Below are 27,671 nucleotides of genomic sequence, written 5' to 3'. Positions count from 1 at the left end.
CTCTCGAGATTGTGTTCTTTGAGAATGACTCCGTGCGGAAGCCCACCCGGGTCCCATATTATTCCCCGTGCGGAGCTTTCGTCGTCCTCCATATTATAATATTCCTTGCCTTTGACGCAGCGCTTTTCACCTCTTCTGGACGTCCACGTGCTCCGTGTGGAATAACTGAATCCTCAGTTCCATTAAACTTCATTCTCACAGGCGGTGTCATCGACAACACCACCGCAGTATTTACTGCCTGGGGTGTGGCGATCTTTGCGCACGCACTGAATCGTGTTGCGTATAATGCTATTGAGTGAAAGAACTCTGTGATCACCGACCGGCTTTGCGTGCCCTCTACTGTGAAAGCCAACATCTTTTAACAGGTTACAAAGAACAGAAAGTACCAGAACAGCATCAGTCACAGGCCGTGGTCATAAAAAAAAAGGACAGAGCTACCAGATTTGGGCTTCGGCCCAAACGTATCCGTGCACCGTGTGCAGCTTTTTATATTTTTTCGCTGTGCTGAATTACAGCACGTCTTTGCAAAGTGGAAAAGTGCAATTGTATTATTTATTTTGCTATAAACAATAAGAGAAAATCCCTGGTGTCGATTGATTTAACATCCAAAAAGAGAACCCCAAGTTAATTTTTCAACAAAACTAAGCAAGAAACTTACATAGGATTCTAGAGATGAATAGAATTAAATTTTCCAGTTTAAGATTTTAAAATCTTAAAATTTAAAGATAAATATTTTTTTAAGATAATTTAAAATTTTAAGATGAATATACTCAGAATGCTGATTCCAACAAGGATGGAAGACTTTGTTTTCTGGTGACTTGGATTCCAACATAAAACAAGCTTGCATCGCTCTATACTCTTTGCATGCAAAACTGTGGTGTTTTCAATTAGTTTCCAAACAGTGCAAGTTAACAGCCTAAAATTATTCATAACTTGGCACCGAAATTAAAAAAAATCTAACCTACAATCCACAAGGATGGGCGTCATGGAAAAATACCTTCCTGTCCTTTTGTCTGCCTTTTCCTTTGTGTAAAAACTCAGCAAAATGAGTCACTGGTCTCTCAAATCTTGTGGTTCAAAAAGCTTGAATTGCTCTAAACTTTCTTTTTTAGAAAGGATATTGTAAAACTTCTGTATTACTCTCTTTCCCCATTTTAAAAGGTACAGTTTTTGTCAACTTCAGATATTTAGCAAGAGCGATAAATTTCATCAGTTTTTTAATCTTCAGGCTGTCCTTCGTCAAAGTGTAGAAACAAAATTAGCAACAGCTACTATACTGTTAATTTACCATTACATAAGTATTTAGTTCTTGAATATAACATCCTCAGATATGACAGTTCTTCCATGAAAACAAATCATGAAAATCACAAACTCATGAAGATCAATGGGACATACCTCTCGAAATCCCGTGGAGTTTGCCATCATTTTGAACTTAATTGAGACCCAAGTGCTGAAAGGAAAGGACAAAGTGCTGACTGCTGTACCCAAAGTCATGCTTATTATCTTACATACAGGGTAAAGAAATAACTTGATCTTTTCTTCCATTTGGAGCAAGATAATATGAGTAAGTAGGGCATACAAATCAAGTCCTAATAATAGTTACATTGGATATATCATCTATAATGTTGAAAGGTCACAAAGGTAACTGCTGTAAAGTGAAGTGATCGTGTATTTAAAGGCTACACAGCAGCCAAACTGGGCATACACAGTCATGAAGTGATGAGCAATTTATTTCAGAGAATGTTGGCCAGACCAGGAATTACTCCCTTCTCTTTTTGAATAATGTCACCAGATTTTTAACATTCACCTGAATATGCAGATGGGGCCTTGGTTTAATGCCTTAACTGACAACAGCAGACATCATTACACTGGAAACCAGAACTGAAAATCATAATCCTTGCATTTGATATAGTGCCTTTTCACGTCGTTGAGATGTCTCAAACCTCTTCACAGAATATACTGAACTGACTGGGCGAAAAGCAACAAATTACATGATCTGATAAAATTGACAGTATCGCATTTGAAACACAGAAAATTATCTTAAATGATTTTAAAAATACAAATCTTATTTTTAGAATTTACAATAAATATAAGGGCAATTGTAATGATACAGTGAATCATATGGTTAGTGGAAATAAAACTCTGTTCAAAAAAGAAGGAAGTACACCGTTGTAATTGATGTTTCAGTGCATAAAAAGAACATTAAAAAGTACAGAACATCTACGGTATAGTTCGTGTCTGGATCAAGATTTCATATATAAATAGACTTTGCTTGGATCAAGAATTCTGTACAATGCTGATAAATGAGAAGATTAGGGGCACATTAAGCTAATAGCTAAATCAAGTATGAGGTTACTTGAAGTTGACATTAACATTTGTAGACGAATTCCTGAAAATGCTGTGGATTTTCTGTTATTCCTTAATGACTTTTCAACAGACATTGGGTGTGATAAAATGAAATCAAGTTGCTTTGAGGCCAAAGTGCTCAGATGAATAAACATCAGTCTTCCTGATGATGTTCAATGGTCTGCATCTGGACTAGCCCCCAATGATTTGCTGAGTGCAAGGTGATGTCTTTCAGTTTCTGATTGCAGATTTTGCACGAGTTTGCTATTTCTGACATAGTTTTTCTTTGATAAAATTGGACATAACTGCAGAGTGGTCTGTTTGTGCTGCCCAACCAATTTATTTTTTGCAGTCACACATGTATGCTGAATACGATCATCCATTTGTCTAATGTGGTACTGAAAGTCCCCAAAAGCAGCCGAGTAAGGAATGATCTTTAGTTCTTGGCTTTGCCCCTTTTGACTGGAAGTTGACCTGTGGCTTCCAGGTATTTATTGACCAATTCATCCTGTGCACTGGGCAAACAGGGCTGATTCCTGCTGTATTCCATGGTGTATTCACCTTTACCCTGGAAAACATCATTACAAACTCATTTAAAGTTACAAAGCTTGAAAAGGTTTTCCTTTGTTCTGCAGACTTGATCATTTCAAAGATTTCACATCAATTTCTAGCTTTTCATTTTTTTAAATACATTTACTGGGTAAGTATTTAAAGAAGCCATATGCAGTCAAATATACCTCTGTGCAAGAACGAAGTTCAGAAGCATATCCAAACATGTTGTTCAATGGAACCTGAAAAACAAAAAAAACATTTTACCACTCTTGACAGATTCACTTGTCTCCCACACCACTTTACCCTGTCCTTTATCTTGAAAATTAGTCTTTCTTTAAAGAAAATGAGATGGTAGAAAGAGTCAGTTATACCGGAAGCAAACACATCTCAAACAAAAACAATATTTTGCATAATTTATAATAATAATCTTTGCATTTGGTATAGAACAGCACTTAGGGTTAGGTATCAAATGCAAGGATTATTATTATTATAGCGCCTTATCGCGCCGTTGAGATATCTCAAAGCGCTTCACAGAATATCCTGTAAAGATTGACCGTACACCATATTTTGTGGATGAAACTTCAATTATAAGCAAAGTTGTGATAGTACGGGGACACTTTCAATGATATAAAACTGAACAAACTTAATACATACATCAGAGTAAAGTGTAAAGTATTCATCTGTTCCATCCTGACCAGTGATGATACCTTGACGACGATTGATTCCAGCAATGACTGTTCCCTGAAACTCAATCGGTGCTACGACCTCTACTGACATGACTGGCTCCAGAATAACCACATGGGCCTTTTCCATAACTGAGGGATGCAAAACAAATCAATAAGTAACTACTGCTTTGATAGATTTACACCAAAACACTGTAATGGTGACAATACTACCTGGATTGATCCACTCTCATTTTTCATAGCTAGAGTTTAATAGACTGGAAAATATTTTACGACATTCATTTAACATAATTGATTTTTCCTAAAAAACATTACATTTGTATAGCGCCTTTCACGTTGAGAGGACGTCCCAAGGCGCCTAGTCTCTGCAACATAATGTGAAATTTTTTAAAGTATAATAACATTTATTTTAAATATTTTCAAGGGAAATTATTTTCAATAACTTTTGCGACACGCAAAAATGCACAAATTCAAGTGCTTCTAGTATGTCTGCAAGAAGATTTGTAGTTTTAAACATTCGCATTGTCTGTATAGTTTGTATTACATTTAGCGAGGTTTTGTGCGGAAATTTTGTACGTTTCTTTTCTTGGCCAGATGGGAAGAACTGTGAACATTGTTTGCAATTCTAATCTACAACGAGTTTACAAACCTTGTTTAACAGCACCTTCCCCAGCTCTGATGAAGGAAATTTCATTGGAGTCCACCATATGATTGGCACCATCTTGCAATACAAAACGTACACCAGAGATCTTATGACCTGTAAGAGGGCCTTTTTCACAAGCCTCAAGGAAACCCTGTGAAAGTAATGTAGACCAAAACATTTTAAAAACAAATATAAGTTCACACACACTCCTTATTTCAATTCAATGACATCCTGACTGAAGAGCACAGATGGCTCATCAAGGTAAGTTAAAGCAATTGGAAGCAATGCAAAACAACTGTTTTTCTTTGAGACTACATAGATGTCTTGCTTATAATTTCAGCCAAACGTTTTTTTTTGGGGGGGTGGAGTGGGGGGGAACACCACCAATTGCAAGGTCTACAGCATAAGCTCATTACAATGAGATGCCATTGTTGAGCAACATAAAAAGTGTTGACTTTTTGTTCTCGTGTCAGGATAGATATGGTGTGGACCTGGGCAGCGCATTATATATCGCATTGTTCTTTCACATCTGAGGCTTAGGAGGCAAAAGCTGTATTGTTTAGCTCCTTTACCTTCTCAATGGCTGGCACAAACTGCTTTGGTACATTTGTTCCTACAGTTTGATCAACAAATTCCAGCTTTGTGCAGTCTTCCGGCTCCAGAGGCTCCAGCACACCAATAACCTTGCCATACTGGCCTGCACCACCAGACTGCTTCTTGTGGGTAAATTCAAAGCTGGAAAAAAATGGCAAAAGGAAACGGCAGACAAGTTAATTACAATTATTACACTTCAGTTCTTTATCTAACCCATAATATACAAATACCTTTGAGTTTTTAAAAAAATTAGCATGATGTGGGTCAAGCAATTGCTAGGCGGCTACAGATAAATGACCTATCCTTATAAAAATGAATATACTTGGAATCGTCCTGAGAGCTCAATAGCAACAACAGCTAAGTAACAGACAAGCCAGTGATTTTTATTAAATTGCTTATTTGTGCTGTGCAGCCCCAAACTTTGAGGAAGATTTGGCAGACAGAACTGGAGCTCTCAAACATGATTTTTCAAAGATTTACCCTTCTGCAATCTCATGAACAGTTAGTTCTCAGCTGCTGAACTCTCCTTGCAATGAAAATGGCAGACCAACAAGAGCCAGAGCCCAGAATACTGTAGGGTTAAAACTTCTGTTCAATTGTGACTTAACTACAGTATCTATTAATGCTGCCGGTACCCACCTCCTCAATAGATTCCATTATAAAAGGAATGCAGATTAAATTAAGCTGTGAACGGGCTACGCATCAGCAAGTTTACTGCTGCTGGTACCCACCTCACCAACTGAATCCATTATAAAAGGAATGTGAATCACATTAGGCCGGGAATGGTATGTATCAGCACGTTGAATATGAATTAGTCGGTATCCAACTAATTCACCATGAGAGGAATGCAAATAAACTTACTCGCTTCTTCAGAATCAAAAATTAGTTTTTATACTAATAAATGAACACACATCAAAGTGTGTCAAATCCAAGAAGTTCAAAACCAAACTCTTTGTTTTTCTCAGTTGTACAGAGAAAAAAAGGGAACAGCTGAACTTCCTGTTATGCACTGAATATTTTGGGCAAGTTTTACGGAAGTCAGTTATAAACAATAAAAAGAATTATAGGAATGGGATTGTTGTTTGGAGATTGGGGCAAAATATATTGATGAAACCACATCATCACGCACTGGAAGCTATCTCCTACTTCTCTTTGTAAACCAGAATCAACAAAGGACAAGAGAAATCTAGTAAAGAGCCAACTTGGCCTATTGTATTTGTCAAAATTTATCTCCTCCAATTAATTCATCCATTCAAGACCCTCAAATGAAACAAAATGTGTTCAGCCCTATCTAATGTACTTCACTTTTTTAAAAAAAATAACAATTGCTTACCATTTACAGACGGATGTTTTGCAAAATTGCCACAGTACGCAACTAGTTTTGGGTAGTTTGAAAGAGCAAAACCAGTTATAAACATGGTGAAGTAATTGGTTAGGATGTCCTTATTTCTTATACTAATTTTGCATGCTTTCTACTGCAGCATGAGAACTTAGTACGACTAATAATTCCATCCTTTTGTTACTAATTTTGAAATTAATCCGCTCTCAAAAAGTTGAAATAATCTGATGTGCACATAAAACCATTTCAGTCAAGTAAAAGTTTGAATATCTGGAATAACCACAAATCTTTAATAGGTTGAATGACTTTCTTGACTCAACATTATGTAAATCTTATCCTACATAATAAAAGGACAATACTACAAAATATTTCATCAAGATATTTATAATTAAATGCATATAATTAATAAAAGGCAAAGTTTGTAAAAATTCACAGGAAAGTGCAGTGAATTTCCGTCCTTTTCACTGGTGAGACATCAACATATAAAATAAATGGAAAATTCACTTGAGAATTTAGCCTATAAACATGAACTTTGGCTCAAGTTCAGAAGTTAAAGGAAACCACCTCTTTTTAGGAAGCAAAACAACAAGATTATCAGATGAAGCCAACCTTCCATTCAGAGCCTAGCAATATCACTGGCAGCTGAGACAGAGCAAAAGCAGAAGTCTGATAGTGTGTGTGGTTCAATTCTAAAGATAAAGTCCATAAAACATCACAATCTCAGCATCTATTGCCTGGAAACAAAATCATTAAGACTGGGAGGGAGCGGCAGTCCTTACCCAACTACTCAAACGACTCTGTCCTCATAAGCAAAGATTACTTGAAAAATTCCCCCTTCAACTGGACTTGTACACTCAAACATGTACTACGTGGCTTTGTGCTTTGTTGCTTGTTTCCTACCATTATTACATGGAGAAACAAAAATTATGAACTATTCCAGTGTCTCAAAATCAAAGCTGGCATTTCGCAATGCTGAACTAGCTGCAAAAGTGGCTGTACATTATCTGAACTATCAAGATGGATCTCCCAATGCAGTTTACTCACTACATGAACTGACGAAATATTACATCGAGGTAAGAACCTTTTTTTTAAAAAAAACCCCAAAGAGGAACACTTAAAAAGTGAGCAAAACTTAAACGTTCGTATCCTAACAATGTATCGATTATGACCGACTTAATTGTGTTCTAACTAATACACACTATTTCATACACTGTGCACAGTTAAAATAGAAAATTCACTGTTGCTCTTCGCCCTCTTTACAATAAGATTACCAAGTTGAAAAACACAATTTATGTTGAACATTTCAAAAAGCAAGCAGAATTGTTGCACCACAGAATTAAAATGCGTGTCACATAAACAGGGAGATGCCAACGCTTTTGTTTATTAGAACCTCACTGAATTGGAACCTGAACACATAAAAGCTTGTTATACTTCAACATAGTGGGTTAGAAACAATTTTTTTTTTTAACATCGATAATCATACTTTAACGAAAGAAGTTTACATTGTATTTTCTGGTTTCTGTTTTAGCCTACGCAGTCAGTAATTCAACAGTAGTTTCTTGTTTTTAACTTAATGAAAGATTGATAGCAAATATGGAAAACTATTGGTTACAAATATTTAAAGCTTACAGCTATTCAGTTCAAAGTCAGTTAAACTGGATATCTGCACTTGATCCACCTTAGTTTTACTAAGAGTTGAAGAATTGGAAAAAAGTCCAAATGCTTTGATTTCCACATGGGTTAAATTGTATATCCAGTACAAAACCCATTTTATAATTCTAATCCACGCCACTTGACATCGAAGAACTTTCTACATTGTTTCAAACCTTAAGCATTAAAAATTTCAGTTTCAAACAACATCTTAAGAATGAAACCAAATGTTACTGAATGAATCAGTTATCAGTTCAAACATTTTCCACCGCACAATTTCACAAAAATCTTTCTTTCATAAAAACATTTCAGTGTTAGAGAATCATTGGAACAGTGGGTTAAGCACACTGACTTTCATCTTTTGGAAATATGTTCAAATATAGTCTGAAGTGATGGTATGGAAGTAGCCGTAATTTGCAGATTGTAAGGGTGCTACGTGAAATGAATATCTCAAAAAAAAACAAGCAGGAAACAGCCATTTTTTTTGTTTGCTGGCCTTTTTTGATCTCGGGATTAGTGATTAGCTGGACGTGAAGTTTCACAAACATGAGGTTATAACAATAATAAACTAATAGTCATTTGCTGTAGTTTTATCACGCTGACGAAATGTCTCAAAGAGCTTCTTAGAATTTACTTGAAAATGCAGTTTCTGTGTATTTGTAGGAGATCCAATTATCCTCACACTTAATGCACAAATGTATTAGAAAGTATTAGAAATTAGACCTCAATGTTATAACGATGTGTTCATGTTATAAAATTATACAAGGATTATTGTATCACTGTTTTGAAACTGTAATGAACTTACTGCTAAAACGAACCTGATATTTGTTTCCTCAATCGCGAACATAATGCACCGTAAATTGTAAATACAATTTTTAGGATTAAAATAATCATCAAAAAACAATAATTTGCTATAATTGTTGAATATAACAATTTGAAATAAGTTGAATGCAATAATTTAAAACCATAATTTGAATAATTACTGAATAATGAACATAATTTGAATAATTACTAACATTTGCCTAACAAGCGAGAATCCTGGGTTCGATTCCCAGCAGGGTGAAACCTTGGGCAAGTTTCCTTACTCCACACGCCTGATAAAAATCCCTCAAGAAAAAACCCAATAATAAATTGGTCACTTCAATCCATGACTGTTTGTGGGACGCTGCTGTGCGCAATTGGCTGCCGCGTTTCACCCACAAATATCGTCAATTCACTTTCCAGTATATTCTGTGAAATGCTTTGAGATGTCTAGAAGATGTGAAAAACACTAAATCAAATGCAAGGATTATTATTATTATACTTTTTGCCGGATGATGTTGAATGTTCTTTTCAACAGGTGATTCCAGATTTAGGAGTCAAGCACCATCTGCAATTTGAAGTGGATAATAAAGACAGCTCTACAAATGTAAGTATGAAAATCAAATAGCCACATCAATACCATGGTACCTACAAGTGTTTGTACCAAATTTTATGTCAAAGAAGAAGCCTTTTTTATTTTACATTATATTATAATGAGCGTCGAGTTCAATCATTACGAAGACGTCTGAGATGCTGTCCTGTGTGATAGGTGCCATATAAACTCAAGTTGTTGTACATTCTCTTCTTTGATAACACATTTTTGGTAGAAAAAAGTTAATCATTCACTGTTCTGCCAAACATGATTAAACATGCTAAAAACATGAGAGTGATATAAAGGGATAACCACTCAATGATATAAAGGCTAAAGCTAAAACTGGATGGACTAATTGTAAAATTATAATAATTATTTCTTGCACTAGGTTATTGGCAACTGTACAGCTATTGTAATCTTCAACAAAAAGAACTCAAGACCATACACAAATGTAAACTGCGACACAAGTAAACAATACCAGAAAGACCTGGCGAGGAAAGATCTTCAGTTTTACCTGAAGATAATGAAGCAGGAGATTCCTGCATTTGCGACAAATATTCCTGGTATGAAGCTTCAAGTTTACTGCGCCACGTAGCAGTAAGCAACGATAACCGTTCAGCATGATTTAAAGTTACAATAATAGGAGTATTTTTGTGAAACTAAATTATTTGAAGTGTAAGATAATTTCCGAGTTTGATTTTCTTTATCGTCTTTTCTTCGTCCCTGCTCAGGTAAATTTGGATTGATAGATTCCGAAATGATGCCTTTCTGGCACTTGGCTACGATTGGTGCGAGTTATATCATGTGGGAAAAGTCCACTGAACGCCTAGTCTATAACATGGCCCGTTTACAGAAAATGAACCAACAGGTGAGCAACATTTAAAATATTACTTTTGTACTTTTGCTTGCCAATTCTTTCATATCATTAATATAATTAATTAAACAATGGCTTTCCAATCCCTCAGATAAGGAATGATAAATACCTCGATTTCATCTTTGTCGTTCTTCTGCACGAGATACCGACACAGGTATTGTTAATCCATTTCTAGCGGCCACAGAATTTCCTTTAAAGGTAATCAGTTACTTTACCAGCATCAATTACATGCCAGTAATACATTTTCTCTGAATAGGAAATAGTCACTTGCTTTGTCGAAGTGATCTGGTATCCAAATCTACCACTGAATCTGAATTACCATTGTGTGCCTGAACATGAAAATCTCGTTGAAGGGTCTGGAGTCGAAAAGGTCGAAGGGTCAGCTATGGAAGAAGGATCTGCTATGATCTGAGCGGCAACAACCCATAAAACGTCAGTTACTCAGAATGTATATTACAATTGTAGGATATAAAAATAACTCAACCTCTCAAAAAGAACTTTACTACAATGATATAACTGAATGCAAACTTCCAGCTAACACTCGCGGCTTCAAATGTGGTGTGTAAAGGTTGCAGAGTATCATCATAAAATAAATAGCCAAATGGTATGCAACAGTAGATTAGTCAGTGAACTACAGCAATGTCACATTACTAAAACTACGAATATTCTCAACACACATGCTGTACTATTATTGCTAATTGTTTTATTGCTAACCATCAATAAAGAAATGCATTCAAAATACCCTTATTTTTATTGTAAGCACAATTCTATAAATGTTCTCAAAAACAGAAGTTTGAGTTGCCCATCTCCATTAATTTTTCACTAATCCGTGCAGGTGGAGGATCAATCATAATCAATGAATGCTTCAGTCATTCAAGATTGCATCGTTTACTAAAAAGCAGATTAATCCATACATTTTTTTCTGCAAATAATGTCAACAAAACTCACTAAAATTTGGCCCATGACGTGGCCGTAGAATGATCTTTGCCTTGCTTGGCCTGCAGTACAGTACAGTACATGATCAAATGAAAGTAAAGCACAAAAGATATATATTCCATTACCCACACTGAATTGCGATTCATGTTTTGGCAAAAGAACTATGTAACTGAACAATTCTTTAGAACTGTCCTGTTCAAGGGCAATACAAAGAATCATTCATGCAAAGTCATCCAGAATATGATTAGACAAGCATATGCTTTAGGTAATGTTTTTGCTAAAGATGTATTTCACTCAACATCAGCTACAATTTTGCAGCCCCAGTGCACCGCAATCTAAACCGCAAACCAGAACATTTGGAAACAAAGACGTGTCACTAGATAGCATCTTAAAATAAGTAGGTGACAGAATAGCCGAGCTGTTTGGAGGCCTGGAGGAAACGATTAGGCCAATAAATACTTTTAAAAAGAAACTCCTTCATCTAAAAAAAATGTGTATTTCCATTCTTCTTACAACAATTGTTTTTAGTACTGAAATGTACTTTAGTACATTTAAAAAAATAACAATTTAACTTAATTTATAGGAATAAAACTATACTTACGGGACAGGTACGGATATTGTTTCTCTGAAGGCAACTTTCGGTTTTCCCATTATACACGGGCAATTGTATTCTTTCTCGAGTCTCTGAATGTTATATAAATTACATAATTTTTAAACACAAATTAGGTGCGCACAGGTCTGCTTTCTTCAAACCCGTCAAGGAAAGTTTACAACAGATACTTTCATAACATCGAACAAATAAATGAAGATGTGCTCAGCCAATACCAATTGGTCAAGATAAAGCATATCCTTGAGGAAAAGACAGCTGAACACTGAGCAGGATTCAAAGTTGGTGTCCTGTACCAGAACTTAGTGACTTTTGTTGTCAATAAGTATCCATAGATAATCACAGCAACATTTGTCTATTTGTTTAGAAACCAATGTAAATTTTCAGTTACCATTCAAATCAAAAAAAGTTTGATTTGGTAGCTTTTCTCAATAACATGGCTCATCAGTCATAAACTTTTGTGAAAGATTGGCCCATTCAGCATAACCTAACGCTCTCACTTTTTACTGCCTGGAGTTGATGATAAGCAAATAGCTCACGGGAGACACAAAATGGTACTTTACATCAAATATATTTCATACTCATCATTTCCTTTAGAGATGAAGTCAGGAATCGTCTGGTCTAAACAACACAAGATAAACTGCTGCTTCAAGAATCTACTCTTAGTGAAACACACAAATCTTTATTGGGGAGAGGCAGGACTATCATTTTTTCACCCTTGCAAGTTCTACAAAAATGGTTTGATTTGAACTAACCAAGATAGTGGCAGCAAACCATTTATTCAAATCAGGTTAAAGGAAACCGTGTCAATTTACACCATCGCAGCCCTAAACAACAAAGTGGGTTGCTACAAAGAATGTATATGAGGAACATTAAAATCAAATGTTGTACTCAATCATGGTGATTCAACATCAGACACTCGAGAAAAACTTTTCTTTCCCCAACTTGGAAATTAAAATAAATTAGTACTACAAGTTTGATAGCATTTCTGTGCATGAAACGTACAAAGCAGTTTTCCTTAAACTGATCACTTAAAATGAAATAAATGGTTGCTATCACGTCACTGTTCTGAAGTCATATTATGTAAGCCCTAGATATCTCAAATTAAAAGGTATTTTAAACTTCTGAAACACTGATATAGTTAACACATAAAGAGTTCAGTAATCAAACTGCACAAATTCAGAATATAAAGAGTAAAAGAATAAAAGACTGAATGTGGTACCTGTGCATAAATTTCCAAGTGTAATTCTCCCATTCCAGATACAATCGTCTCTCTGCTCTCGGGGTCGTAAAATATTCTAAACGTGGGATCCTCACGTGTAAATCTACCAATTCCTTTGGAAAATTTATCCAAATCATTCTGAAACAGAATAGAATACACATTTACATTTTCTCGATTTCTAAACCACAAATGCTGTCACTGTCCAGCGCCTTGGGACGTCCTCCCGACGTGAAAGGAGCTATACAAATGTAATCTCGTTGTTGTTGTACCTCTCTCTGTTTGTATCTCTCTCTATCCGTCCTGTTATTGGTTTGAAAGTGATTAACAGACAGCACTTCTCTCACTATTCCTCCCGCTGGGTCAGACCAAACGTGAGCCCACGCACACAGTCGGAATATCTATCTTTGGACACTTGTTACCTGTCTTATCTCAAATCACTTTTTGGTACTGACTTTGGCTTTGCGATCAAAAGGTCATCATGCAACAACAAAGCTTTCTCTTTTTTTTTATTTAATCCCTGTAAACCAGATAATACTCGCATTTATCACGTCGTTGAGATGTCTCAAAGCTCTTCACGGGATATACTGAGGTGTAGCGAAGTGCAGCATGTTTGTGGGCGAAAACAGTAACATTCAATGTTGGGGGAAGAAGACACCTTTTAGAAAGGATCTGGCCTCGACTTACCTTATTGGTAGGTTTTATTGATACTGATATCACAGGCTCAGGGACATGAATAGATTCCTGGATGGCAGGAAAAAAGGAAAAGCAGATAGTTTAAATATCCATATAATACGTTCGAGATAATATTCAAAAACCGGCAAATATTGTAAGTTTTTCTTTTACTTAATTGCACCTCAGAAGCACAGAAATGAGGCTCTCACCAGTTTACTGCCGATCTGTCACAGTAACTAACATTTTAAAATACAGTAACTTAAAACAATCAAATCAATCTAAAGTACATTTGTTACGCTTTCCATGTGGGGTTCTCCTGTCAATCACAGTGAACCCTGTTCACATTCGTAGAGTAAGTTTAACACTCTTTCGCAGTGTCAGTTTAACAGGAGATGAAACAGCTGTGAAGTCAATAAAAGTTAGCAATTCTCTAAGAGTTACCAATTTTTAATCACTTTTCAAATGCGAGCAATTTTCCATCTGGTTATGTTGTTGCTGATAAGAGGTGTAACTATTCAATTTAATTTTAATTAAATACTGATTTGCACAAATCAATTTGACTTTGATTTAAAAATTCCTACCTTAACAAAAAAAATTAATTCAGTAATATATTTAACTTTTCTGGCTTCCAATGGAAAATTAAATGATAAAGGTGGATGATAGTTACTGTTTACCATTGCAGTGATGTGTTGCTTTGCAATATCAGGACACAGTTAATGTCTATGATTCCTACCAAGATCAAATTTCTGAGGCTATCTGACAGAGGTACCACACAGAGACAAAATGGAAATTAATTTCCTCATGTGCAATGCCTAATAATAATATACTGTGCATTTGATATAGCGCTTTATCGAGTCTTCGAGAGCGTAGACATGATAAAGTGTAACAACTGATTAACAACAACTTGGATATATAGAGTGCCCTCCACGTCGGACAGCATCTCAGAGCACTTTACAGTAACGGATCCCGGGGCCGAGCCAAGGGGAGGGGGAGGAAGGTGACCAAAGGCGCGGTCGAAAAAAAAGTCTTCAGCAGAGACCTGAAAATAGGAAGAGAGGGGGCGAGGGGAAGGGAGTGAGGAAGGCAGTTCCAGAGCCTCGGGGCGCAGTGGCTGAAGGCACGGCCGCCAAGGGTGGAGCGGAGGACACGGGGGACGAGGAGGAGGCCAGACCCGGAGGAACGAAGGCAACGGGTACTGTTTTGAGGAGAGAGGAGGTCAGAGAGGTCGGGGGTGCAGAGGAGTGTAGGGACTTGTATACAAGGGTGAGGATCTTAAAATTGTTCCTCTCTGGGATAGGCAGCCAGTGCAGTCTGGCCAGGACTGGGGTGATCGGGGAGCGGAGTTTGGTGCGGGTGAGAATGCGGGCGGCAGAGTTTTGAATGATTTGGATTTTACGGATGGTAGTGGATGGGAGACCGGCGAGGAGGGCGTTAAACTGTCAATATTCTTAATCAGCATCCACTGGTGACATGGCATATTTGCCCCCTCGAAATGCAATACAATTGATTTTTTAAAAATATATAAATTGACCAAAATAAGCAGTCCAAAGGAAAATGAGTCACAAAGGTGCAAGGTTTGATCTTTGTTCTGTGTTCAGCAAGCTAGAATGTTGCTAGACGGTTGCAAGCAACAAGTGCAGGAGAAAATACTTGCTTAATTTTGCAGCCCAATGTCAACCTAGTTATCACTATTGAAAAGTGCTGTCCAGATGTTCAGTGATGCAATATTTGCAGCTAAATAGACTTTAGCAGCAATGCACCTTTAGCTTTTTAATGAAAAGGTGCAGTGGTTACAGAATCACTCACAAACAAGGGTTCACAGCCATAGGACTTCAACACAACGACAACTCCAGTTAAGAGTTAAATTTAGGAATTGAAGGTATTTTTATAGCTGCAGTGTTCTTTCATAAAACTATAGGACCTCCTGAATTCCCCCACCCCCCACAGTTCTGCAGACTGCAGACAGTTTTCAGGTACATCATCCGAACAGCGACTCTTACTTTGGGAGATTATACAGTGAATTACAAAAGGCCACCCAATCCAATCAAGTTCATTTTAACACACAAGAAGAACAGCAATGGGCCATCGGGATCCTTGCTAAGGTGAAGCTGACCTATGATGAAAGTGGGACATTCCCATGATTAAATCATGCATTAAATGAATCCATTCAGCCTTCTAGGCAGCCCACTAATACTCATTCTTACTCTGTTGAAATTAAATACTATTTTTCGCAGTGAAATGCAGAGGCTGAGGCAGCAACTAAGGGCATAGGAGTTAGAAAATATGAACCATATTGCCCCATTTATTATTCTTTATCTCAGAAAATGTCTGGATATTTTAGCAGCAAAGTCACCTGGGCACATAGTTGATCCTCATGAAAGCTGTTGCTACACAGCACCTATTTTTCTCTGCTCCAGTTGCTGTTACAAATTTCCACACATAAAGTTCCTGCTTTTACTAAAATTACCTTTATCGTTTACAACCGCTTCGGGGCATTTTCATTATGAACAAACGTTAAAGAAGCACAGATTTCTAATCAACTGGAGTCAACTATGATGAACAAGAGATTTCTTCTCTCCACATTTTACAGCTCCACTGGTAATTTGCACATAAGCTCCTGTAATCCTCACCTCTCCAATGTAGCTCTAATAATCTGCTGAATAGTATATAACTTTCACATACATTTTTCCCCCCCAAAATGGCCCACCCCACCTCTTGGACAGGCTAAGGATTGCAGTTTTTTCTGTCAATTTTGTGCGGGAACAAGCACATGGAGTCAGGCAGAGGAGGGGGAAGGTGAAGGGACAGTTCGGATTTCATTATTTTACCGGGGAGATGAGTATGTGGAACAGACTAACCGGGGGAGGCAGTGGAATCAGACTTTTTATGTTATCATCTTGCCAGATAGACTGCAACGTTATTTTGCAATGGTCTGCTGCTGTACCCTTTTCTTAGTGGAATCATTTTATGTTTTGAAGTTTTACATGCCTGTGAAATTCTTGCTATATGCTTTTACATGTCTTTACTTTCTCCTGCCTCAAAACCAGCTGTACCAGTTTATTATTCTTGCTTGATTAGGAATGAAGTCCTCATAACAGCCAATATCTTTTTTTTTAAAAAAGCAGTCTTTTTGTTATTTTTATTATTATAAATGTTGTTATGCAATGTTCTTTTTCTTACCATTGATAGGTGGGTGAGGGCTTTAGCAGTAAATGTGTCACCACTAGCACAATCAATCCCAAACAAGGCACAGATATCGCCAGTATACACTTCCTCAACATCCTACATGGAAAAAATACAAGAAAAGTAAGCTTTTATATAAACAAAGTTAATAGACTTAACCCCTTTCAAACCTATCTTCTCCCTCAAAAAATGCTTTTGATGAACACACTGGGAACAGACTGAAAAGCCAAATGATTCTAATTAATTATTTAATCGTTGTTTCCAAAATTGACATGCCATGTGCAGCAAATCAAACTATATGTCAATTCAAAATAAAATGCTGTTTATGGAAATAATAATAATAATCCTTACATTTGATATAGGGCCTTATTACATCTTTGAGACATCTCAAAGCACTTCACAGAATATACTGTAAACTGAATTGACTGTATATTCTGTGGGTGAAACGCGGCAGTCAATTGCGCGCAGTAATATCTCACAAACACTCGTGGATTAATAAAATACAGCAAATACAAAGTTATAAATAAACCAAATGATTAACAAGTCAAACTCTCAAGTATTTATAAGCATTTATGAGTTAGAAAACTAAATAACATCTACATCTACAGTGTTACACTTTCATATATGAGGCTTCCCTTTGATACAATTTTAATGTTATACCTATATTATGACACAGCCGAATTACCTCAAATGTAGTTGTAAATGTGAGGAAGTCAATTCAATATTTAATTTTAAAAAAAACAGAATTGTAAATGCACAATTATATCTATAGTTACAAAATCATCGCACTTCACAGTAAAATCCTGTGAAGTCCTTTGAAATGTCTCGAGTACATGATAAAGCACTATAATTAAATGTAAACATTATTATTATATATTATTAAGGTAGGCTACACTAGAGTCATCAACTTTGTATTCATTCTTTTGAATATTTTATAAAATCAAAGAAAATGTCTGGCACCAGAAATGCAAAACAGAAATGCTGGAAGTCCACAGTAAGCCAATCAGCATCCCAAAGAGAAAGCAGAGCTCTTGTTCAGAGAGGGTGGAAATAAACAGTAAGAATAAAACAAGGACTGGCAATGGGATGGGGAGGGGGTGAAATTTCACTCAGGCTCAGAAAAAAAGCGACAGAGTGGATTAAAAAAAAATGAAAGTCGAGCCGACATCAAATCCAAAAGGCTGAAGAGATAAAATAGTGATTCCAAAATTTGCTTTGGGCTTCAACAACAACAACAACAACAACAAGATTCCATTTATAGAGCGCCTTTCACGTCAGGAGGACGTCCCAAGGCGCTGCACAGTTGGGTCATGACCCGAGCAGGGGGGAAATGGTCAGGGTGAGGGGAGGGAAGGGAGGGAGAGAGGAGGGGGAAATGGTCAGGGTGAGGGGAGGGAAGGGAGGGAGAGAGGAGGGGGGAAATGGTCAGGGTGAGGGGAGGGAAGGGAGGGAGCGAGGAGGAGGAAGAGAGTCGAGAGGGGAGCTGAAGGCACGGTCAAAGAGAAAGGTTTTGAGACCGGCCTTGAAGGAGGAAAGGGAGGAAGCAAGGCGAAGGCACTGGGGGATGGAGTTCCAGAGCCTCGGGGCTGAGAGGCTGAAGGCCCGACCACCGATAGTAGGGCGGTTGGGGCGGGGGACGTGGAGCAGACCGGAGCCAGAGGAACGGAGGGTACGGGCAGGTAGGTAGGGGGATAGTAGGTTGGAGAGGTAGGAGGGAGCAAGGCCGTGAATGGCCTTGTAGGTGAGGATGAGGATCTTGAAATCAATCCTCTGGGGGATGGGGAGCCAGTGGAGGCGAGCGAGGGTGGGAGTGATGTGGTCCCGAAGCCTGGTGCGGGACAGTACACGAGCTGCAGAGTTCTGAATGACCTGCAGCTTGTGGAGGGAGGTGCCGGGAAGGCCGGCGAGGAGAGAGTTCCCATAGTCCAGCCTTGAGGTGACAAAGGCGTGAACCAGGGTTTCAGCAGCGTGAGGGGTGAGGTAGTGCCGTAATCTGGCGATATTCCGGAGGTGATGGAAGGCGGTGCCAGTTGTGGTGCGGATGTGAGGGAGAAAGGACAGCTCAGGGTCGAACAAAACGCCGAGGTTCCTGACTGGCTTTGAGAGGTGGAGAGTGCAGCCTTGGATGCTGATGGTGTCAGCGCCTGAGGTGCGGAGGCGCTGACGTGAGCCAATCAGGAGGGCCTCGGTTTTTTGCACGTTGAGCTGAAGAAAGTTGTCTCTCGTCCAGGACTCGATGTCGGACAGGCAGGCTGTCAGGACATCGGTGGTCGTGGAGTTGAGAGTAGAGGAGGAAAGGTAGAGTTGGGTGTCATCCGCATACATGTGGAAGTTAACCCCATGTTTGCGGATGATGTCACCAAGGGGGAGCATATAGAGGGTGAAGAGGAGGGGACCGAGGACAGAGCCCTGAGGGACACCACATGAGACAGTACGGGGGGTGGAGGAGAAGCCATTCGTTGAGACGAAGTGAAGACGGTGAGAAAGGTACGACCTAAACCATTCAAGGACAGTGCCTTGAAGGTTGAGGTGGGAGGACAAGCGGTGGAGTAGGATAGTGTGGTCGACCGTATCGAATGCTGCCGATAGGTCGAGGAGGACGAGGAGACAGAGGGAGCCCTGGTCACAGATGGTCAGGATATCATTGGTGACCTTGACCAGGGCAGTTTCTGTGCTATGAGCAGCACGGAAACCTGACTGAAGGGGTTCAAAAAGAGAATGGGTGGAGAGGAAAGAGCGCAGTTGGGAGGCGACAACTCTTTCCAAGACCTTGGAGAGAAAGGGGAGGTTGGAGATGGGCCGGTAGCTTGATAGCTGCGACGCATCAAGGGAGGGTTTTTTCAGGGTGGGCGTGATGATGGCAGTTTTTAATGGAATGGGGACAGAGCCAGAGGAGAGGGACAGGTTTATGATGTCAGTGATGTGTGGGGCAAGAAAATGGAGCTGGGAGATAAGGAGTGGAGTGGGGATGGGGTCAAGGGAGCAGGTGGTTGGTTTTAGGGATAGGATGAGTTCAGTGACAGAGGGTGGGGAAACGGGTACGAAGGTGTGTAGGGGAGGATGGGTAGGAGTCGGAGTGTGGGAGGGAAGGGGTGGGTGGTGGGTGGAAGTTGGAGGGGAAGTGACCGCGGAGCGGATTCCCTTGATCTTGGATTCAAGGAAATCCAGCATCTCCTCGCAGTGAAGGTTGGAGGAGATGACCTGCGCGGGGTGGCGGGGGGGACGGAGGAGTCGGGATGTGGTGGAAAACAGTAGCCTGGGGTTGTTCTTCGCCTCCAGGATTATCCTGGAGTAGAAGGACGACTTGGCCGAGGCTAGAGTGGAGCGGTAAATTTTGAGGAGGTCCAGCCAGATTTGTCGGTGGACCGTTAAGCCGGATTTGACAAAGGTGCGCTCAGCAGCCCGCACCTGGCATTTCAGTGAGCGGAGGTGGGTGGTGTACCAGGGGGAGGAGCGGGAGTAGGAGACAGTGCGGGAAGTGATGGGGGCAAGAGTATTGAGTGTGGAGGAGAGGATATTGTGGAGGAGGGAGAGAGGAGAAGAGGGGTCGGTGAGGGTTGAAGGCCAGAGGGAGAGGAGTTCAGAGGACTCCAAGGCATCGGTTAGGGATTGTGGGGGTAACTTCTTCCAAGGGCGGTAGAAGATGGTGGTGGGTCTGGTGGAGGTGGGGAGGGGGGTGGAGGTGGTGAAGGAGATGAAGTAGTGGTCGGAGATGGCCTTGTCGGTAATAGTGACATCCGAGACACTGAGGCCCCGGGTGATCACCAAATCGAGTGGGTGGCCGTGACTGTGAGTGGGGGAGTTTATGTGTAGGGAAAGGTTGAGTGAGGAGAGCAGGGAAGAGAAGTCTGTGGAGAGACTTCATTCAAAATAAGGCCAAGGAGAGCAAGAACGGAATGTTTAGGATCACCTTTACACACGAAGCAAAGCTGTTTGGCAAAACAACAACACAATTCATTTTGCTTTTTTGCCTCTTTTATGTCGGGTTCGCATTTCGTCCAGAAATGACTCAATCATAAAACAAATGTACATTTGGAGTTGGACGGACTGATTATAAGACAAAAAGATCCCATCTACCAAAATGTGGGCAGCGGGCGGGAGGGGGAAGAAAAATATGAAGTGCGATCAGCTAGAAGCTGTACCTCCATCTGATCAGCATGCATTCGGACTAAACGCTGGACTCTGATCCTCTTTGCAGTTCGTGTGTTGTAGATATATTCACTCTTTTTAAGCATACCCTGATACACTCGAATGTACGTTAACTGTCCAAATCGGCCAGCCTGAGCAAATCAAAGGAAGAACAATGAGCAAAGGGCACATCCTTTTACCACTATTCTCACTGATTTCAAAATACTGCTGATCAAATATTTATTAATAAGTCATAGAAGGACACAGTGGTGTGCATTCTATTCTTAATGTGGTATTATAGTAAGTGCAAATTAACAAATAACTTCACAGAGTCAGCTGAGCTGCAAAGAAATGCTGCCCTTGTTTTTTAAAAATTTAAGACAGATTACATCGGAAATCTCAGGACATTCAGATGTCGCAACCCACTCAAATGCTGGCATCGTGCCCTAACATGCAAAAAAAAACAACTGCAATTCAAAGTGTTAGATCACTCCCACAATAACCAACGGACGGTGCTTTTCCACTGGAGTTGCCAGCCCACTGTCGGCTGAACACCCAACCACTCAGCTTAAAAGAACAGCTTATTCTACATTAACACAACAACATTGTCAGACAAAGCCAGGTCTTTGAGAGATGCATAGCACATTTAGGAGTGGATGGGGAGAGGTCAACTCAGCATTATAATTCAACAAGCCATCCTTAAGATGCTTCCTGGATTTTCACGTGTAAAATCTATGCACAAGTCGATTATATTTGCACAAATACAGAAGTACCTCCAGTTTAAAGGCTAGGCCAACAAAGGGTTGAGAGCCACCTCTTGTGGAGTCCATAACAAGTCTGTTTACACCTTCAGAACTCCTAAGATAAATAACACAAAGAACACATTTTGGTGGGTTCTAGATCCAAAATATACAGTCAATTCACTTACAGTATATTCTGTGAAGCAATATTAAATGCAAGGATTATTATTATTATTATAAAGACGATTCATGTAAAACATAAACCCAAATGTTTTTTTAAACTGCAAAACGCTTACTATGCTCAGTTATTACAAGAAAAATCTCATTAGACTTTAGATATTAGACTGGCAATCACAAAAAAAATCCACAAGCTCCTCATTTTACTGAGAGGTTTTTTTTAACAAATAAAATAAATCAAGGATGATGGGACACTTGTACAGAACGGCACAAAAAAGAATTTCACAAATAATTCTCTAAACTTGCAAACTTGAATGTCTTTTGACTTATTTGATCACATTCTTACAATATCAAACCACATCATATTCTCACCATCTGGTAGACGTTTCTTGAATGAGTATCCCAGCCAATATTTAATTGTGAAAGTTTTGAGATTTTTTAAAATGTATTCCTTTATACCACTGAGAGCCAAAACAGAAAGGATGTGCTCAAAAAGACAACGTTCAGTTAATTACATTAACTTACTGCCTCAATAGTCTAATTCGGAGTAATAATGATAGAAATAAAACACTTACTCGTGATTACTTAGAGCATAATTTGAGACTTCACTTGGGTTTGGTAAATAGTCCAAAACAGCATCGAGCAACGGCTGTACTCCTTTGTTTTTCAGTGCACTTCCTACTAATACAGGTGAGAACAACCTGCTGATAGTTGTTCTCCTTATAGCAGTCTAGAAGAAAAATAATTACCTTAAAATCAACTCATACAGTCGATTTATCTTAACAAAACAGCTTTCTAGTGGAAAAATCTGTTTCAGTCAAAACAATACACGACAAAGAAGATAACCCACCCATCAATTTTGCTTCACTTGGAAGAATGGAAAATATACAGAATCCAACATAAAAAAAGAAGTTAGGTCCAGCTTTAAACTATCCAGTCACAAAGTTACTGTATGTAAATCATATTATACGTCAGAGACTTGGAGTCACTAACATTAATAGTTATCCTATTTACATCTTCAGAACAGCAAACTGGAGTACCATAGAAATTAAATCCTATTGGTGGAACAGAACTCTTGGAATAAACACACACCTTCAGGTCAGCTACTGTAGGGATTTTCTCTTCCAGAAACAGCTCCCCCAGCCGTTCATCCACATTTGCAACACATTCTACCAGCTCCTGGCGTCGTTCTGCAGCCTCTGCCCGAAGCTCAGCAGGAATATCGTCATACTTCACATCCTGACTGAAGGAGATCATTTATTTTCTAAATATTTCCAATTACACAATATATTTTGAATTGAAGAAACAAACCAGCTGAAGAATATTCTCTCAATTCCGTGATAACAAATTAAATTCTTTCTCACTCAGTTTTATTTTACATTGACGTCTTCAAGATAAGAGCAGGTAAAGTATTACATCAGTGCTATAATCCAGAAGGGTAAATAATTTGACTCAAGTAGAATTCAGAAAGGGTTTCTAAACCCCAATGACTAATGTAACACAGCCATGGAGAAAATTCCACATTAAAACCTAAAATAGTGCGTTAAAGGTCTTAATATGATCTCAAGCAATTAAAGAGGTTGTTCACATTATTTTATCTCTGTTGTTTTATCTCAACTGTTATTGAATTAAAAATCAAACCTTCTAATTTGTACAATAAAGTTTAGAAATGGAAACCAGAAAAGGGGAATTTGTTGAATACTCATAACAGATGTAAAAAGAATTGGTAAGATACACGTTATTAATCTGGTCTACGAATTGGGAGTTTTCATTCTCATAATAAATATTACAGCTTGGAATGTTCTTGCATTTATCCTGTGCTAGATTTCTCAACTCTTCAAACAGCAACAACAAATTACATTTGCATAGCGCCTTTCACGTCAGGAGGACGTCCAAAGGTGCTCAAAGTCTGTGTATGGAGATCAGCAGGAAGATCCTTGACACGTTTGAATAATGCTGCTTACCCAAACTGGCCTTCAAAATAAATAGCCCGCTCCTCAATGAGATCAACAATTCCTTTAACATTTCCTTCCAAACCAATTGGAATTTGAATGTAAGCCGTGTTGTGGTTCAGCTTTGATCTGCAGCAATAAAGGCATAGAACATTTGATTCTGAGAAAATCGATCAAAAGCATTTTTAAATAAAATTCAAATCGTTTATCATCTTGTACTTAGAATCACTCCCTTGTTGTGCAGTTGCATTTTTTCATAATACACTATGCAGGTCTTAGTCTGCCCTCCAATGGCAGAAACTAAGATGTGCACAAGCATTTACAAAGTTGCTGCATAATGCAGCCGTACATTTTACATACTGAATTCAATTTCAAAAACAAAGCTAAAATTTCAGCTTCAAATCCAGCAGTCTACACAGATTACATACTGTACCAGAATAGTTATATTGGACCACTAGATATTTTCATTACTTGGAGAACTTTCTGTCAAGCCAAACACACTTTGTATTGGACATGATTCGACCTTTTAACTCATCATCACTCACACTGAGCGTCCCTTCCTACCCACAGAAAAAAGTTTCAGCAACTGCACTCAACTACACCACTTTGTCCATTCCCTCCTGCCTGTGTGACAGGTTCTGTTTTGAGTGGGTAGGTCTGTCAAATTAATCCTGTATTAAGGTTAATCTTATGTCCCCCAAAGCTACATTTTGACTGCCCAAATTCATAATAATCCTTGCATTTGATATATCGCCTTATCACATCTTCCAGGCGCTTTGTGATGGTGATGTGATGGCTATTGTCATAGAAGGGTAAGTGCCAACACAGTTCAGTCTGATTCCTGAAACATGGATTTTATCAGCATTCACATAACAACAACTTGCATTTATATAGCGCCCCTCACGCAGGGTAACCTCCCAGAGCACTTGACAGTGGTGGAACACGATACTGAGCCGGAAGGGTTGGGGGAGGTGACTGTAGGCACGGTGGAAGAGGAAGTCTTCAGATGCGGCCTGAAGATGGGGAACGGAGGGGCAAGGCAGAGAGATAGAGGAAGAGTGTTCCAGAGTTTTGGGGCGTGGTGGCTGAAAGCGCGGCCACCAATGGTGGAACAGAGGGTACGGAGGAAAAACACGAGGGACATAAATACCTCATCGCAGTAAATATAGATTGAAGCACCATTTGTCAAAGATATGCGTACAGAATTCTTAACCAAGTAAGTCCAGAAGTCACCACAAACCTTAATTGTTGAAGAGCTCGGTTAGGGTTAGCTCCCAGCCTGTCTAGTTTGTTTATGAATGTAAGAAATGGCACATTGTAGCGCTTCATCTGTCTGGTCACTGTCATTGTCTGACACTGAACTCCGCCAACTGAGCACAAAACCAAAACAGCTCCATCTAAGACTCTCAGGGAACGCTCGACTTCTATTGTGAAATCCACATGACCTGGATAAATAGTAAACACATAGATTCACAAACATGTCTAACTTTCAATGAACATAATTCAAGCAACAGGGAGGGAGACATGCAAGATATAGTTGATGTTCCAATAAGCAAACAAAAACACAAGCAGGAAAATATTAATGACAGATACACGTTGTTACTTCTGTAAATACCAAAACAAATTTCTGCTGAGAGACAACTAAATCAGTTTCAGCAACAACCAACGAATTCACACAAGAATGGCTTTTTGGGAAAGTTATCGCCCTCAATATGAGCTGCTGCCTTCAGGTCAGTTCAAATGATGCTATTAGTTCATCTCAGGCATTTTGTGAGTCTTAAACCTGGTTTCGATCATTACCTGGGGTGTCAATGATATTAATATTGTTTTCCTTCCATTCAGTGTACGTGGCTGCAGACTGGATAGTGATGCCTCTCTGTCGTTCTAGTTCCATTGAGTCCATAATGGCACCCACTCCATCTTTTCCTTTCACCTGTCGATTGGAAATAAAACTTCAAGAACAGAAGACAACGTACAGGGATCAACTTTTCAAGAGATAATGTTGTGTTGATTAACCTTTCTGGATATCCATCAAATTCACTTTATACATAACAAACTTTCGCTGTCTCCCCTCCCACACCCCCATACACAACGAACCTCGTGCATTTGTGTTATTCTTCCAGTATAGTACAATATTCTTTCTGTAAGCGTGGTTTTCCCAGAGTCTATATGTGCAGAGATTCCTATATTCCGAATCCTCTCATTAGGTAATATTCCAGAAGAACATCGTCGACAGCCGTTTATCAGGATCTGTAAGAAAATATTGAAGAAATTGCATTCAGTTTCTCCAACATGGAATGTAGATTTCAGTGTTATTATAATTTATATTAGATTATAAATCATGTCTCTACGTCAATTGGTTATTGTGTTCTTGGTGGACAGACAGACATTTTGCCTTTATAAGATGTTCCTCGCAGTTATTTCACATCTGCTCTGAACCACATGACTTGCTGGTTATAAGGATTTAAGACCTGAAACAGTAAATTCAGCTCAACTCTGCAACCCCCCTCCCACCGCCAGCTCCCCCCACAACCCTATCCCCGCCAACCAGAGCCCCTCAGCCAGCTCCCCCACCCCACACCCCCGCCAACCAGAGCCCCTCAGCCAGCTCCCCCACCCCACACCCCCACCAACCAGAGCCCCTCAGCCAGCTCCCCCACCCCACACCCCGCCAACCAGAGCCCCTCAGCCAGCTCCCCCACCCACACCCCCGCCAACCAGAGCCCCCAGCCAGCTCCCCCCACCCCACACCCCCGCCAACCAGAGCCACCCAGCCAGCTCCCCCACCCCCACCCCCACCAACCAGAGCCACCCAGCCAGCTCCCCCCACCCCACACCCCCGCCAACCAGAGCCACCCAGCCAGCTCCCCCCACCCCACAACCCCCCCAGCCAGCTCCCCACACCCCCGCCAACCAGCGCCCCCCAGCCAGCTCCCCCCACCAACCAGTGTGCCCCAGCCAGCTCCCCCCACCCCACACCCCGCCAACCAGAGCCCCTCAGCCAGCTCCCCCCCTCCCCCCATCTCATCTCACCCAGGATGGATGGTCTGAATGGCCTCCTCCTGCTCCTTACCTGGAGTTGCTGAGAGCCAGAGAGTTTTCTTTTATTTCGTGGCAGCAACAGCACGAGCAGAGCTTAGACTGGAACCGCGACAGCCACACACACACACACACACGTGTAGTCACACACACACACACACAGTCACACACAGACACACACACACACACACAGTCTCACACACACACAGTCACACACACACACACACAGTCTCACACACACACAGACACACACAGTCACACACACACACACACAGTCACACAGACAGTAACACACACACACACAGACAGTCACACACACACACAGTAACACACACACACACACACACAGTCACACACAGACAGTCACACACACACAGTAACACACACACACACACACAGGCTCTCCCTCTCTCTCCCCTCTCCCCCAGTGTAGGCCTGGGCTCTGCGGCTAACGGTTGGTTGGCCCGCGGGCCGGGGGGGGGGTGTCCCTTACCTGCCTGATGCTGAAGGGAGCGGCTGGGTTGCCGGTCAGCAGCGCGGCCCCTTTGAAGAGGTGCATGTTCCCGCAGACCGTGACACGCTGACGGCCGCGGCTCCGGGGCTCAGACTCGCGCCGGTTCCGTCGCCAGGAGACTCGGGGAAGGTCAGGGCCACGCACTTCCGGCCGCCGGCAAGACGATCACCAGCATCTGCCGGACTCCGCGCACACCGCCCCCCGCAGGCCGGAGGGCAACTTACCGCAAACTCCGGATAACTCGACCCTGGCCTCATTTGTCCCTCACTACCACTGACATCACCATCCTCTTCCCTTGTCAATGTCCCAGGTGTGTTTACAAATAATAATAATAATAATAATAATATAATCTTTGCATTTGATATAGAATATCAGTGCTCCCGATGAGTGATCTGCGGAGCACGACAGTAAGTCACAGCGGGTTGGG

General features: G+C 40.2%; 2 protein-coding genes across 4 annotated transcripts; one reads left to right on the top strand and one right to left on the bottom strand.

Annotated features, from left to right (window-relative positions):
• Positions 1-2,155: 2,155 nt before the first annotated feature.
• On the bottom strand, positions 2,156-27,390 carry gfm1 (G elongation factor, mitochondrial 1). Of its 3 annotated transcripts, none has more exons than XM_007888409.2 (18): positions 27,224-27,390; positions 25,789-25,941; positions 25,492-25,624; positions 24,932-25,136; positions 23,704-23,820; positions 22,832-22,982; positions 22,315-22,469; positions 21,596-21,680; positions 20,837-20,974; positions 16,692-16,793; positions 13,524-13,580; positions 12,840-12,977; positions 11,612-11,694; positions 4,797-4,959; positions 4,231-4,375; positions 3,553-3,713; positions 3,084-3,137; positions 2,156-2,914 (listed from the first exon to the last, which is right to left on the bottom strand). In XM_007888409.2, exons 1-18 carry the CDS (start codon positions 27,287-27,289, stop codon positions 2,783-2,785), a joined length of 2,238 nt encoding a protein of 745 aa, XP_007886600.1. In that variant the 5' UTR covers positions 27,290-27,390; the 3' UTR covers positions 2,156-2,782. The 3 variants fall into 3 exon arrangements, with proteins under 3 accessions (XP_007886600.1, XP_042195008.1, XP_042195009.1); XM_042339074.1 differs by having other exon boundaries at positions 27,228-27,323; XM_042339075.1 differs by lacking the exon at positions 27,224-27,390 and adding an exon at positions 26,765-26,818.
• On the top strand, positions 6,812-10,809 carry lxn (latexin). The gene is given in 6 exon segments (NM_001292939.1): positions 6,812-7,230; positions 9,147-9,215; positions 9,589-9,763; positions 9,932-10,068; positions 10,166-10,228; positions 10,331-10,809. Coding segments are annotated over 6 exon segments (813 nt in total). The 5' UTR covers positions 6,812-7,017; the 3' UTR covers positions 10,487-10,809.
• Positions 27,391-27,671: the final 281 nt, after the last annotated feature.

Source organism: Callorhinchus milii, unplaced genomic scaffold (assembly GCF_018977255.1).
Source record: "Callorhinchus milii isolate IMCB2004 unplaced genomic scaffold, IMCB_Cmil_1.0 Scaffold11, whole genome shotgun sequence".
In the NCBI taxonomy this organism is placed as follows: Eukaryota; Metazoa; Chordata; class Chondrichthyes; order Chimaeriformes; family Callorhinchidae; genus Callorhinchus; species Callorhinchus milii.
Note: the sequence above shows the minus strand (reverse complement) of the source record. Positions and strands in the feature narration are given on the sequence as shown.

Excerpts from the sequence above, each read along its gene's own strand:
- gfm1 (XM_007888409.2), bottom strand. The coding sequence starts at position 27,289 with ATGCACCTCTTCAAAGGGGCCGCGCTGCTGACCGGCAACCCAGCCGCT. Across the intron at positions 25,625-25,788 it reads GAATAACACAAATGCACGAG|GTGAAAGGAAAAGATGGAGT; the intron begins GTTCGTTGTGTA and ends TCCAATCGACAG. Across the intron at positions 4,376-4,796 it reads TTGTGCCAGCCATTGAGAAG|GGTTTCCTTGAGGCTTGTGA; the intron begins GTAAAGGAGCTA and ends TTACTTTCACAG.